Genomic DNA, 15,719 nt, shown 5'->3' on the forward strand with positions numbered 1-15,719 from the left:
AGTGATATTAATTGATAATAGAAAGTCTGCTTTAAACCATAAAACTAAAATCCAACTTTTAAAAGTTATATTATATATATATATATATGAATTAAATATTTACTTCATTTAGACTTTCAAAAGCTTCAAGAATTGTTGCAGGAAATGTCGAAGTTGAAAAATGAAAAACTGGACCTTCTTCGTCAAAATGTGGTGAGGATTTACTTTGACCAATTGAAAAAGAATTCATACTTTCAATTTCTTAAAATTCAAAATCTACCATACAGTTTTCGCTTTTAACTTAAAAATACAACATTTTTACGCAATAAAATTGAGAAAAAATGAAATACTTCAAACATACATCATAGCTGTTTGATGAAAAATAATTTAGAGTTGCAAAAGTGATATCAAAAAGCTGAAAAAAAGAGAAACTCAAATGTCAGCCGAATTGGAAGCAGCCTATGATGAAATAAACAAATTACAGCAGCTGTTGAAATTTTCGACAACGGATCGAAATCAACAAATGTAAAGTTTACTGAACTTTAAATTTCCAATTGCCGTCTAATGATAAAAGCTGTGTCAGAGGGGATTTTCAGTTACTAATTACATATATATATATATATATTTATATTTATTTATTTATTCATTTGTTTATAAAATATCGAATGATACGTGCGTGTTTTTACTTTGACAATCGACAAACTCATGTACATTATAAAAGAATTAATACAAAAAATGTTTGGCAGAAAAAATATGAAACAAATAATCTGAAGGGTAAATTCAACTGTCCATCTGTTTGATCTGCTCTGCTTTTGTTGTTTTCCATTTACAAGCGCTACATACTAGCTACAAGTCTGTTGTTCAAAGTGACACTTTTTGCTGAGTTATTTTGCTGTATGTGAATGAGTAACAACTCCTTACAACAAAACATAATCTATCTGGTGACAAGACAAACCAAGTAAAAAAGAAATATCTTAAATAAGAAATATTTTCATTCAGAATTCAATATTAATGCATATTTAGAATAATCTAAAATAATAACGATGAAAAAAATATCTAACACATGCATAGCAGTCGTTTCTAGCAAAGGACTCCCAGTAGCTGATTTCGAATGTCAACAGCAAACTTACACAATTATTACATTCACATAAATAAGCAAATTGCAAAGCTTCTGCCTAAACAAGCAGCTTTTGCCATCCTAATATTAATAATGTATAGATGAATAAATCAGTGAATGAATAAAAAATAAATTAACACCACAGCATTAGCAGCATTTAGTGACTCACATTGGTAGTATTGAATTGCATTAAGTGAAATTAAACATGAATTTGCCAAATTGAAGAAAAACAGTAACGAAGACAAAATTCATCATAATTAGACATTATACTATATTTATTACGCATTAAACCCGCATTTCAACTAAAATTGTTAACTTTACTTACCTCGATAATTGCAGCAGTATGCAAGAGCAAGCAGTGAGTTGGTGGTTTCACAGGTAGTTGGTTGGTGATATAAATGATGAATTCTTCTTTTGCATAAAAGTAAAAAAGGACGTTAAAAGCTTTATTTACTGACAGTATGAATGGAATTCAACAAAAAAAAGCAAATACACACAAAATAAACATGTATATTTTTATTCGTTGTACCAGTTCACACGTACTTTCGAAGGAGGGCTCCCTATTGTTTTTATACAACGCACCGTGGAAGCCCAGCCAACTCTTAAACGATAAGAACCAGTAAGCATCATAGCAAGATGAGAAAAGTAATTTTGGTTAAGCTGGTCCAGTCGCCTCTCTGCAGGAAGGAACAAAATAAAATGGTGAAAACATAAAAGTTAGAAGGGGGGGGAGGGAGGGAAATAATTTATGCGTGCAGATTTCGTCAGGCGAACTAAAACCTGAGATTCGACTATAATCCGTAGCTGAAAGTTACTGCAACCGTTCAATTATAATATCATCAAAATCGCTTGACGCACTGTATCATGAAAATGTGAAACACTTTTCTCATTGCACAATACACAAAACTTTTGGAAGGGAAAGTCAAAGAAACAAGATCATTCGAGAGAAAGAGCAAGAACAATTCACATCTGAGAAAAAGAATATACCTACTATATTATTCTCTGCTGATGAGAAGAAAGTTGAAAAGAAAGAGAAAAAAACAAAAATCAGATCATTGTTCAACGAATTTCACTAATTCACGCCAAACAATAAAATTAATAAAGAAAGAAAACAAAGTTAATTTGATAATAAATTTCATCAGTATGGAGAGAATGGAGCAAATGCTACATACATGCACAATGAATGCAACATTGCCGATGACAACACGGGCAGACGAACTAGCAGCTTGGCAGGCAGAAACGGCAACGACAATAATTCCCACATCAATAAAACAACAAAAAAAAGTAGAAAACAGTCAATTTTGAAATTTGTCCGGCTGCCAACTGCAAACTGCATACAAGCAAGTTTGCATTGAAATAGACAAACTTCGAAAAACGAACTTTCTTCTTCTTTTCTTTTTAATGCACAAAAAAGAATTTCAACTGAAAAACCAACTAAGAGAGAAGAGAAGAACAAGTGTAGCTGACTTTTCTTGTTTTGGCTTGAAATAATTCAGCAAGGAAAAAATGAGAATAATAATAATAATAATAATAATAATAATAATAATAATAATAGACGAAACAACTGCGCTGCTCGCTAACTGCTGCTGCCTACGTTCTGCTGTTGAAGAGATGAGATTTCTGCCTGCAAGGGCCATTGACACTGACCCTGACCCTGATCCGACAGCAGCTCGACCGAAGTGTCCAGCACCCGGCCTTTAGCAGTGCATGAATCTGATCCTGAAGCCAGACTGCTCATAGTAGGAAGCAGAGTATTATCATCGGTCGATAGCCTTGATTTCAACTGTTGCTGTTGCTGCTGCTCCTCCTCCTCTTTCTTTTCCTTCTCCTCCTCCTCCTCCTCCTCCTCCTCCTGCTGCTGCTGCTGATCGTTGCTGCAACGACCTGCTGTTGTCCCTTGTTGCCGTAACAAGCTTGGCTCTGTGTAATCGTGATCTGACTGGACCGCGTGCAATAAAAAACTGTTGCGATCTGAGAAACAGTCATCCACCATCACACTGGCGGCATTGGTCACCATGCTAGTCGACTCTGCATGCTGTTGCTGTTGTTCAAAGTTGTCACCGCTTTGGCTGTTGCCCGTTGCCAACTCGTCTTCATTTTTCTTCTCCAATTCCCTAGGCGCAGGTCCATTACTTAATCGGACATCGACCACTGTCGAGTCTCTTTCGCCATTGGTCATTGTACATTGCCCGTCTACTTCACCTTCGGATGGAACAATATTCGCAGACAACTGCCCCTTGTCGACCTGCTCTGTAGTACCATCGACATTTGATAAAGTAGAAGACGTGCAATTTGAATCAACAAGGCAGGATGAATCTGAACGGCTGAGATCATCAGCTGGCAAAATTGTTCGCGACAAAGATTCTGAATCTTCCCTATTCAGCTGCACTGCATCAGTTGGAAGTTCAACGTTCGCGTCGGTGCTCAACATCTGCTGTTCAGCATTACAATACTCATCTAAAACATCATCGCTCAATTTCATCCCACGACATACGCAACAGAATGAAAACGTCGCAAATTTCAATTTACAATCAATAAATTGAATCTGAATCAAACATATCAAATTTATTTCATTTACAAAAAAAATCAATCACTACTTCACAAATACAACAAAATCCAAGCCTACAAATAGCCCTCATTTACAAGCTTGTATTAAAGCACACGTGTGCATGCAACGTCTGAAGAATAAAAAATTCCAAAAGACTGATATTTAAATTATGCAACTTCCAAAGTTTACCACCAAGTAGAACTACAGCGTTAGATAATGTCATAAATTAACACTATCCAATGTGCATGCACGTGAAAAATATTTGAAAGATGGACCACAAAACTGGGAAGAAATAAACAAAACGACAACTTACCAGTAATATTATTACTATTCGTTCCTGACTGTTCGTCGCTTAAAGCTACTGAATTGGATTCGAGCTCACCGTGACTTTTCACAGAAGAATCGCTCCCATTATTGTTATTACCATTATCATCATTACTGTATGCTTTCATATCGGAAACGACAGATTGTATCACTTCGTCCATGATCGCCTCACGCTTTTCCCTAGCCTGAGAAGAATCATCGTATAACTGCCTGTGCTGCTGACGCTGCTTCAGTGGATGATTGAGCACAGGAGGGCTTAAGATCTCTTTACGCATTCTTGAACCACCACGACGTCGTTTGGACACCGGCGCTGCAGAGCTTTCGACTTTTCCTGTCAACCAACTGCGGTCTTCAGAAATATTAACAGATGACGTCTCTGCTGTTCCGTCAGAAAATCCACTTTGCAAAAGCAAACCGACAAGCAATGGGCTGCTGCTTCCAGCACTGATGCCCGAGTCAGATGTTTTAGCAGAACTCACGGACCGAGACTGTAGCCCATTTCCTGCGCGTGCAGCGGTCTTTCTTTTGTTCGTCTCGTTATTAATGCTGTTTGAATAACAGTGTCTGAGCAAAGATGTTGCCAGCGAATCCGCTTCGCAAGATTGCCGACGTGTAGCACCAGAAAATGAAGGGATCAATCGCGCATCATCCTTTCCTACATCGTGTTCCTCATGCTCGCCTCCCACATGAACGGCTAAGATACCAATGGAACGCAGGCAAGACGGTTCCTGAGCGTTCAAACGCTGCAGGCGTTTCGCCGCTGCAACGGGCAGTTGAAATGAAACCTTTACATTTTTCAAGCGATTTAAGCCTTCATCCACACCAATAGTCCTTTCGCGCTCAGGTATCTAGAAATGTTCAATCAAAAACTGAATTTCATATTCAATGCACTGCAATATTAAAATTGGCCACTTAATAAAACTAACAATCTCATTTCGTGATAATTCTATCTCTCTTTGCTTTCAAATTTATATTTATCAAACACACAAACATATACATATATATATATATACATATATATGTATATATTAACCAAAATTAAACAAAAATACCAGTTAAAATGATCATTTTAAAGCATTACGCAGTACAGTTACTAGAGACATCCATTCTTATTAAAAAGTGAAACAATCAAATATATTACAGTAAAATTAATTATAAAATCAATTTTAAAAATGCAACAACTTTTTAAACCTCATTATCTAAATGTAACAGCAAATTTTCAAAGATATCAAGGCAGAGTCGAGTTATTTATAAATAATAATAAAACACTTTAATTCCACAAAGCATATAATATTATCGTATATTATAATAATATTACATATATTATAATATAAAAGGAACTTAAAATAAAAAAGACAGTAATAATAAGTAATAACAAAAGACAGCAATGACGATCAAGTTTGTTTAATTAATATTCTACAGTATGAATCTCATGGTCAAACAACTGGCCTAAATTTTACAAATAAACAAAGTTAAATGACAATATCGGATACCACACCAAGAAACAAATTAGAGAAAATTAAAAATTGATAGAAAATTTCAGACAGTGTTCATTTCGTAACTTAAACAAATATCAGAATTAGGAATTTCATTTTTTCACAATAACATTCAATTTGCTGTTGTTCATTATTTAAGTAACTTACTTTCTATATAATCCTAATTTGTAATTAAAACTACGAAACCATCTATGCAATCTTATATACACTAAGAAGATCTATGAGTATCTTGTATACACTATTAAAGAACAATTACAAAATACGAAAGTGTAATTTCTCCAACTTATAAGCAATCAGAACATTCAGAATTAAATTTTTTTTATAGCCAACATTAACAATAACATAAATAAACAATTCCAAAGAATAACAATTCAAGTCTTTAATTTAAAAATGTGTAGGAAATATTAATAACCATGCATATAAGCTATACGAAATATTAGTAAAAATAAAGAATTTGTAAATGATTCTGAAGCAAACTGAAGCAGATAAACGTTGTCAATGCATTATGAGAAAAATTAATTTTCATAATTGCGAAAATTAATCGCTCAAAACTCAGTTAAGCTTCTTGATAACAAGAGAAAATGCATTTTAAACTTTACTGAAAAAATGAGATCGTTATTTCAAAATAAAGTACTAACAGATAATAAAATTTCATAATCTTAAAATTTCAAAATCACTGAATACTTTTTTGCGTTTTTTAAATAATTATATTCTACATAAAACAATATAATGGTACAAATATTTCATTAATGCAGAGTGGTGTAAGGAAGTCTAAAAGTGCACATGTTCTCTCTCGTCAACTTTATCCAACATAAACTTCCAGCAGATGCTGATTCCAGACATCTTTACTTCAGCTAATAAATTTCATTAAACCCTCACTAACCTTTATCCATGTCAAGTCAGAATTCCTGCTTGAAAAAGAAAACAATGAATAACGTGAACTCTAAATGTTTTTCAAATTTTCATGATGCTTTATGTTAGAAAATGAATTTCACCGATTCAATTTTTTCCCATACACCTTAATATATTTAAAACTAATAAATGTGTGAAAATAATATATTCTTTCAAAAAGTATATGAATGAATAAGTATTCACAATGTAAATAATTCGGCCATTAAAAGATGAAATTGACAGAAAAATGTAAACAAGCATGTCTAATTATAGCAGTGCTTAAAAAGTTAAAAACTGTGCCATGTAAAATGTGCATTATTGGGTTGATAACGAAGGAAAATAAATAGAACAAAATAAATGGAAGTATAACAGACGGATGGAAATAAAATGTCAACTTTTTGAATCAAAAAGCTTCCTTAGATATCAACAACAACATACCGCACACCTAACAATTTTAATATAAACCACAAAAACTAATATCACTGCAACTGATATATTATTATATTAAAGAAATTTAAAAATTTCACCGAACACATTTTAAAAAGTGCCTTAAAACAGTCATTTCTTCAATAAAACAACGAAATCCACATTCTGCAACACATATTATAAGGACAATATCGCAAATTTGAAGAGACAAAACAAGAAATTAGCAAAACAGTCTCTTTAATATTATCAAATTGAAATTAAAATAACTCACCTGCATGAAGCAAAATTGGAAATGAGATGGTGGAAAGAGTCAACAACACTGCCTCAATGTTAGAACTGTCTTCCAAACAAAACAGCTTCATCAGAAATGGATCAGCATTAATAACACTAGAAAATGTCAATTTCACTGGTGAATAACAACACATTTTTTTAAAAAGGAAACAAAATAACTATCAGTACAATAGAAAAGAAAATTCAAGATTTAAAAACTCTGTTAATCTGATCATCAGATTTAAATGCAGCCTCCCACAATTAAAAACAATCAAAACAATGAACATACGATCACGCGAGAACAGTAATACTGCTTAATAAGTATAGCAAAAAGCTGAAAAAGTGTTTTAAATGAACAACTTCATGCAAAAATTAATAATCGAATTCTTTCAGTATCAATTATATGAAACTTAAGTAAGAACAAACGTAAAAATAAACGAAGCGCTAATTGCATCCTGTGATTAGACATTTAAAAATAAGCAGGTTCAAATTTTAGATGACTAACATTCGTGTATTGCTGAATGGAAGAAAAAATTAATTTTTATAATAATTTAAATTTATTATTTGATTTAAAAATTCAAATTTAAAATATTTTGAATATATTTCATTTATCTGGCTATTTATAAGTATTTTTAATATGAAAGTTAGCCAATGATGTTCTCAATAAAGAGTTTTGCACAAATATATAATAAATTACAATTTCGTTATTATAAATTTGGAAATACAGTTTAAAATGAATGAAATTACTTTTAAACGTCAAACACGACATTATAAATTTTCCTTAATGAAAGATGCTGAAATAAAATTTTGAATTACTGTGTTTTAATTAAAAATTTTCTTCGCAGAAAAGAATGTAAATTTACCAGAAATGTACTTTTGGCTTTCAGTCATATGCTAGATAATAAGTGCAAAGTTTGTTGTCGCAAAGTAATGCTATTGTGTATATACTGTATCACTAGATAAAATAAACGTTTTATCAGTCTGCTGACAACATTGCCAGTTTTCGTATTTATATATATGGATTCAATTTTTTCAAGCTAATATAAAAAGACAAATGATGACTATTTTATCCGCTAAATTAGCTCAATAATTTGACTATCGTTTCAGGAATCTTAAAATTGCTAACAACAGATGCGATGATATTTTTTTAATCAGTTTCATTTCTCAAAACATTTGCTTGTTAATATTTTTCTTCTTATATTTGATTTATTTTAAATAATTTCAGAATTTCAAACGATCATCATGAAATGTTTAGTTCAGTAAATTAATAACTGCGTAAACTATGTGTAATAAATGAAAAAAATGAATACACATGATGACAGTAAGATGTTTATGATATTTAAGTTATGTTGCTAAGTGACAAAAAGCAAAGCTCTAATATTGATTTTGATGCGCGACCGTGTAAACGGTGAAGAATATTTCGATTTTGTTCGTCAGAATGGAAACGTTTGGTTACTAAGTCATAAAAGTTCAGAAAGTTTGTCGTTTCAAAATCTGTAAACTCAGCAGACATGGTTTGCGTGTAGCAAGAATGGCAACTAGAGCAACAGACATACTTAAAGGATTCAAGTTGTATGCGTATTGTTTATGGCACGTCAAATATAAAGGCAAAAATAATAATTTGTTTAGAAACTGGATGAATCTCCGTGATGGAGAGACGGGAAAAATACTGTGGCAAAGTACTGATGATTTATCTCAGCCAGGTACAGAGCATCAAGGTTAGATATTCAACGCTTGATTATCAATTTTCTTGAATAATATTTTCAGTTTTGCAGCTCGAGTTCCGAAAAAAATTCTAAAATGCCGTATTGTGTCGCGTGAAATCAATTTCAGCTCTGCAGAGCAGATGGAAAAATTTTGGTTAGAACAAAAAGTTTACTTAAAAAATGAAGTGATTGAACGTAAGCATTCAATGCATTTGTTGTTATTCACACGTGTATGTGTCTTTTGCCGTATTTTTGAATTTAACAAACAGATTTAAAAAAAGAAAATTCGCAAATAGTTTTTTGTCTGATTTTACAATTTATTTAATGGTTTTAAATTCCTAGAATTTTCAAAAACAGTTTTAAATTGAGTATGCTGTTGAAAAACAGCATTACATCAGTTATTCTTATAAAAATTTATCAAAGCCGCAAAAATTATACACCTTACATACATAAAATAAAATATATTTATATAACTCAAATATTTTCATGCAAAACTTCATAACTGGATTATTACTGCAGGATTGTAGTAAAATCGTCATGAACATCTTGCAATAATACGCATCATTTTTAAATAATATTAATTAATAGCGTAACTTGTCATATCTATTTCAGTGAAAAAAATCTAAATACCATACACTTAATTTCAATATGAAATGATAACAATATGAAGCGACAAAATTTATTTGTTGCTGCTGACTGTAACTTTATTAAAGATTTGAAAAAAAATCAAATGTTGTCATTATTAATTAATAGTAACCGAAAGGAAATTTCATGTAGCATAAATTTTCACGTAAATTTTGACAAAACATTTTCAGCTTCAAATGCTTTAGGTTGGCAATTTGAGTTTGGCTTTGTTATACCAAATTCTACAAACACGTGGCAAAGTGTGATTGAAGCAGCGCCAGAAGCGCACATGCTTCCAGCAGGGTTACTCAGCGGAAATGTGGTTATCGAGACTAATTTTTATGACGGTCATTTATTAGTCAGCACTTCAAGAGTGCGACTTTTTTACCAATAAAATAAATTGATCAAAAATTATAATCAACAGACAAACCGACCATATTGTTAATTAAAAACAAATTATATTGACAAAACATTGCATTATTGTCACAAAGAATAAGTCACTCCTATTAATGCCATTTGTAAGTCAGTTGTCAAACTGTCTATGAAAAAACTCACATTTGGCATTTTCATTCGGATTTTAATCACAAATGACGTTTGTCCTTTTAGGAAATAAAACTGAAAATATTAATGTTTTTCAATTTCAGCTGATGACTCAACGGCAAAATGACTTGCTAAGACACGGTGAGTAGAGAAATTAAATACTTTCATTGAAATTTATGATTCCACTTGTACGAGGAACTGCTAATTCGATACTTAAGTAAATGAGCAAATCGTCAGCATGTTTCGTGAAGTTGACTGACCTAAACCTATAAATGGAGTACAGTGACCCGTTCGTTTCTCTTCAACAGATCAACAACTACAAATCTGTTCTCACTGTAGGACGATCGGTATAGATATCACTATTTCATTCACCAATCCAAGTCTACAGATAATGAATGAGCAGCAAATTGCCAAGAAAGAAGCAAAAACAAATAAATGTTCGTGCATATCTAGCCCCTCCATTAACGTACAACCTAACCGATCGCACGACAAACACTTCCATAAATACGGTAACTAGCTGATATACTGTATGTAATGGAAAGTAGGTTCTATGATAAAAATGAAATATTGTGAACATCACGTTTATTATAAATTTTTAATAATTTCCTTTAATATTGAAAATATTTTTCGGCATAATATTTAACAACTTGGCAAAATTTAACACTAACTCATAAAATTTCACTAATTTACTTGGATGAAAGAAAACATTTCTCGTTGAAAATGATTTCGCAATAATTAGTCAAAAAGAATTATTTTCAACTAATTTTATTATAAAAAATAAAAAACACAGATCTCGATAGACAAGCAAGTATTAATATCACATCCTATTACAATGATCATAATAATGGACGTGTTTAAAACGGAAAAAGTATCAATTTCGTTGGTCATGCGGGAAAAATTGCTCATGAAATGTAAAAAACAGCAAACACTATACGCGTACATGTTAAACTGAAAAAAATATTGGTTATATTAGAGCCTATGAAGGAGGCAATCAATCATCAACTTCGTAGAGCATGTGTAAAAAGTTGTTGAACAAAAAATTATAATTATGGCATAAAATTGTTTATATATTTAAGAATATTCATTTGTTGCTGCTTGTTTCTACGATGGTGACCGGGCATTGGAAGCAAGTTGATTTCCAGCAGAATTCAGAAGTTGGATTGTTTTGCATAATGACTCTATACGATTCAGAATAACTTCTTGAGTTTTTTTCATATCAAATACAGCTTCGTGCATCGTTTTTTGCATTTTCGCTACATCAACAAGAGCATTTCCTTCTTCACTTGTCTTCCTTTGCTCCCACTTTATACGCTTAAAACTAAAATTTTTAAAATTACTTCTTTTTCCTTTATCATTATGTAACTACTGCAAAGTATATATCTTACAACGCCTGAACTGCATAATATAATATAATGTAATATGCTTGTGCGTGTGCATGTAACTTTACTATAATATACATATTTCACTTACTCATTTATGGCAAGTAAAAATTTCTTTTGATAATTGCGTAATTTGATAGCATCATGTGAAGACTTCCCGTGGCTGTATCGATGAATGAACCATCTATTCTGAAGTACCTTTGCCGCAATATTTTTGCACTAAAGTTAAAAAATCGTCACTGAATGCTAATTTTATGGAAACACTTTCCCACCTGTCGACTTAGCTTCGATTCAGACATGAAATTGTTTACTTGTTTTTCTGCTCTTGTCAGTTCCATTTGACGGCTGATGACAGCGATCAAAGCAGAAGACACACCAGCTCCCTTAAGTAGAATTTTCAATAAAAAACTTGCAATTTATTACAATCTTGACAAATAGCATATATTTATAAACAGCATTCACCTGTTCTCTTACAACTTCATGTATTCATTCATAAATGCACCACTTTTAAATTTCAACAAAATAAAAATTTCCTTCAATGCTTGCTTATATAACACGAACATTGATATATATAATTATGAATAATTTTAATATAATAAAATAGTCGCTAATGTTGATCAAAGCAGTTGAAAAACCTATAAAACATTCGAAAAAATGCTTTATTAGCAAGTCTATTTAATATTTATTGTTGAAATAAATTTGAAAAAACTGTAAACAATATTCTAATTCAATTTAAAATTAAAACAATAAAAAATGCTTTACAATAATTCCAGTTGTTATGGACACACCACGGCCGCAGTAAGTAGTAGGTGTAACGTCGCCGTATCCAATAGACAAGAAAGTAATGATGACAAACCAAATTGAATTAGAATACAAATATTCGTCATGATTTCCATTGAATCTGAAGTTATAAATGCACGATTTAAACAGAAAGGCATAATTTACTAATTATTTCAAGAAGTTCTGAAAAAGTAATAAAAGAATTGTATGAATTAAATCTATTCAGTCTGAAACATTAATGAAATTTTATTTTGAAGTATTTCATTTTCATCATATCTATTTGCTTAGCTAATAAAATATTCATTAATTATAACAACAACAGTGTTCCCATATAACTAACTAACTACATTCGTGTTAATGTTGAAATTCTGCACATATTATATAAAGAGGCTTTAGTATAAAATCAGAACGTAATAGAATAGCGCTTTAATAAACTGAAATTTCATAAAACTTGCCTTTCACACTGCCTGAACATCCATGCCATTACCAGCCAAAGCACTCCAGTAAATAATAGTAACACTTTAATAGGATTTTCGTACATTAATGACTTTAAGATGAAAGCAAAATCCACTGTTATTCTATTCAACGCGGCAATGCTTCTTGTAGCTGCATCTTGAAACTGCTTGCTCCGGAGGGCCATAAAACGCCCCAGCAAGTACAAACGACAAACCATAAGTACTGATAAAATAGCATTTAACGGTGCCTTTACTGATTCCGTCGTAAGACGATCTTCTTTCACAACCGTCCAATCGATCATTATATCAGCTGAAAATAGACATTTAAATGAATGAATAAATGAATACATTTTCTGATCAATTTCCAGTTTAAAATTTCAAATCTTCATTATGTGAAAAAATCAAATTGAACAGTTTCGATAAAATACAGTCCTGACAAGCGTAATAAAAAAAATTAAACACTTGAAAATAAGCACTACTTTTTCTATTTTTTGTTTTTTCTGAAATTTCTGCCTCACTGTATTTGTCAAAGTCGTACCTGGAAGAGGAACCACAGAACAGATGACAATTTCCGTTGCAAGCTGAATTATTTGGCCAGTGGTTAATGCAACACGCCAATCATCTGCACCAGTGCGATTCAATGAAATCTGAAATGAAATATCACACATGAAGAAAGGGATTTACTAATTAAGTATAATAAAGAATACATAGTAAAGTGTAATACCTGAATTTGAGTAGAATGATACAAAACTATTCCCACAATCAAGGCCACTGTCACTCCCATACTGATGCAGTTGCAAACTATTGACAGTATTGAAAACTATAAAGCAAAGTAGCACTTTCAGATGATCCTCATGTGCAAACATATTTATATGCAATAAATATATGATGTAAATTGTTTTTATATGTCTCTTCATGATTTGTTGATCAGTTGCTTGCTAAAAACTTATTTTTTAGAAATTACAAAATAATACGCGCAATAAGGTATAAGAATGAAGGTATTTTAAAGTAAATAATGAATAACAAGCACTATTCTTCAACAGTAATATAACAAACATTACCGCACAATAGCTCATTAAACTAAAATGTAAACTTGAAAAATTAAGAAAATACACAGTTAGTTAATAAAATAGTATTTCTGAAGCAAAACAAATTTATTTGCTGCATGAGGTTTTCTGATTTTTGCAATTAAAGAATACTAATGAAGTGCTACAAATAAGAAAACATGATAAAAGTAACATAAACAAAAAAAATACTAAAAAGTTTGCAGTTATATTAATTCAAGCTTATTTTAACTTTCTGATGTACATGTAAAGATCAACTTAGAAACACAGGCCTGAAAATGGAAACTGATGCTTTATATGCTTAATTAATAAACAGTGCAGTATTGCTTTTTGGGATAAATGAATCAAGTATCGGAATGAAATGAACTTACATAAGTGGTGTTGTGGAATTCATTTTCTATGACAACAACGCCAATGCCCACTAAAGCTAGCAGAAAACAATAGTCATTGATACGAATTCGTCTATAGAAGAGCATTTTCCGTCGACGCAGTCGTGCTGTCCAATCACTTTCCAAGGATAATTTTGTATCGCTGAAGAAAGTTCTACTTTCTGGTTCTGCCTCATTTATAGATTTCAGCGCAAGATCAGTAGCATTGGAAGCTTTATTACGCAGTGACTGTCTACTATCGCTGTGCTTTTTGAGCAAACTTTTGAAAACTTGCTGTCCACCAATAATGCGCATGTATTCATTGCTGACCTCATAAAGCGGATTCCGTTCCTCAGGATGCAAATGCGCCGTACCCAAAGTAGGAGAAGATAGAGATTGTCTTTCCGTTTCCACGCTATTGCAATTTTCTTTTGATGATGAACCAGGCAATTCTGCTTCTAGCTCTTCACTGTATGCCGCAGGATTTTCATCTTTATCTAACGCTAAACTAAAGTATCGCACATTTCGCCCAGGGCTTTTATCGATGTCATCTAAATTACACACAAATTATAAATAATTTCCAAAAACCATATTGCATATAAATAATACAAACCATAGTCAGCAGATGGAGTTTTTCCCCCAAATAACACTTGCTGAGGTCTGCTCAATTGATGACCAGACGTATTTTTTACAACGCTTTTGTTGCTCATATCGCTGCAGTTGGATTAAGAAGAAGTGAAATTTGCAAACTGAATGAAAACATAAATTTAATACTCTTTAATATAATTATAAAGAGATGTTACATGAGGATTCAATATAATTATAAAATTTTAATGCGGAAAATTTTCTTTTGTATCAACAAAGAATTCAATCATTTCGCTCTTCATTCCCACTTTATGACACAACTTTTGTGTTGTTTCAAATAAAGCGCATATGAAATAAATTTCTTTACCAGCGTATGCAACCTTCTCTAGCTTATTTCGATTATGCACTACTGAAGTCAAACTTGCATTCTGCTAAAAGATACTGTACTGCAAACAGAAAACAACGCAATACAGTTAGTAGAAATAAATATGAATACTGCAGCTTAATTTTTGTCCAAAATACAGTCATACACAGTGGAACAAATTTATTTCTCAAAAATTGTACGTCCATAACATTTAATGCTGTTAACGTTCAAATTAATACATAAACATGCAAGCAATAGTAATTAATTCCCAAATGTGCAATTCCCAAGACACAGTCATATTGAGCAATCTTCAAAGAATTGATTCGAATTTCACAGTCAGAAGCACTTTTTGAAAGCCTGCTTAACACGAAGCTAAATAGCATGAAGATGACAAACAGCACGTGAAAAATGTAATCACAAAAATTACAAAAGAATAATATTAAATGAGTGGAAAAACTTTATGGACAAAAAAATTTTAGTCTTCACGAAAATCCATCAAAATATTATTCAATGAAACAATTCTACATCTTAAAAGTAATGCTTATTTCCATTGTATATTAGAAATGTACTATTAACTTCTTACCTATTACAATGAATTTTATTTCTTAGAATAACTAAGTGAGCAACAGATTTACTGCAAAAAAGAGTCAATGTGAAAAGCAAAACATCCATCACATTTCGATGGCTTTCCATTTGAAACAAATACAGAGAGCAACCTTTTTCAACTATGGTAAAACTTCATTCATGATTTCAGCAGTAAATGCAGGCATGGCTGATCCAATTTGTTTTCTTAATTAAATTTT

The 15,719-nt window shown here is 31.7% G+C and overlaps 3 protein-coding genes across 3 annotated transcripts; 1 reads left to right on the top strand and 2 right to left on the bottom strand.

The window, feature by feature from the left end:
• Positions 1 to 2,234: 2,234 nt before the first annotated feature.
• Positions 2,235 to 7,206, bottom strand: Tsp_09519 (hypothetical protein). Its single transcript, XM_003371236.1, has 6 exons — positions 7,053 to 7,206; positions 6,883 to 6,946; positions 6,348 to 6,375; positions 3,958 to 4,816; positions 2,981 to 3,553; positions 2,235 to 2,518 (listed from the first exon to the last, which is right to left on the bottom strand). The coding sequence occupies exons 1-6, from the start codon at positions 7,204 to 7,206 to the stop codon at positions 2,235 to 2,237; spliced, it is 1,962 nt and encodes a 653-aa protein (XP_003371284.1).
• Positions 7,207 to 8,440: 1,234 nt separating this feature from the next.
• Tsp_09518 (retinal rod rhodopsin-sensitive cGMP 3',5'-cyclic phosphodiesterase subunit delta) lies at positions 8,441 to 10,070 on the top strand. The gene is made up of 6 exons (XM_003371237.1): positions 8,441 to 8,497; positions 8,526 to 8,620; positions 8,681 to 8,769; positions 8,827 to 8,952; positions 9,573 to 9,703; positions 10,026 to 10,070. The coding sequence occupies exons 1-6, from the start codon at positions 8,441 to 8,443 to the stop codon at positions 10,068 to 10,070; spliced, it is 543 nt and encodes a 180-aa protein (XP_003371285.1).
• Positions 10,071 to 11,022: 952 nt separating this feature from the next.
• Tsp_09517 (small conductance calcium-activated potassium channel protein) lies at positions 11,023 to 14,677 on the bottom strand. The gene is made up of 7 exons (XM_003371238.1): positions 14,581 to 14,677; positions 13,971 to 14,470; positions 13,074 to 13,182; positions 12,620 to 12,845; positions 12,063 to 12,201; positions 11,573 to 11,683; positions 11,023 to 11,232 (listed from the first exon to the last, which is right to left on the bottom strand). Exons 1-7 carry the CDS (start codon positions 14,675 to 14,677, stop codon positions 11,023 to 11,025), a joined length of 1,392 nt encoding a protein of 463 aa, XP_003371286.1.
• Positions 14,678 to 15,719: the final 1,042 nt, after the last annotated feature.

This window comes from Trichinella spiralis, assembly GCF_000181795.1.
Source record: "Trichinella spiralis strain ISS 195 chromosome Unknown Scfld9, whole genome shotgun sequence".
NCBI classification, from domain to species: domain Eukaryota; kingdom Metazoa; phylum Nematoda; class Enoplea; order Trichinellida; family Trichinellidae; genus Trichinella; species Trichinella spiralis.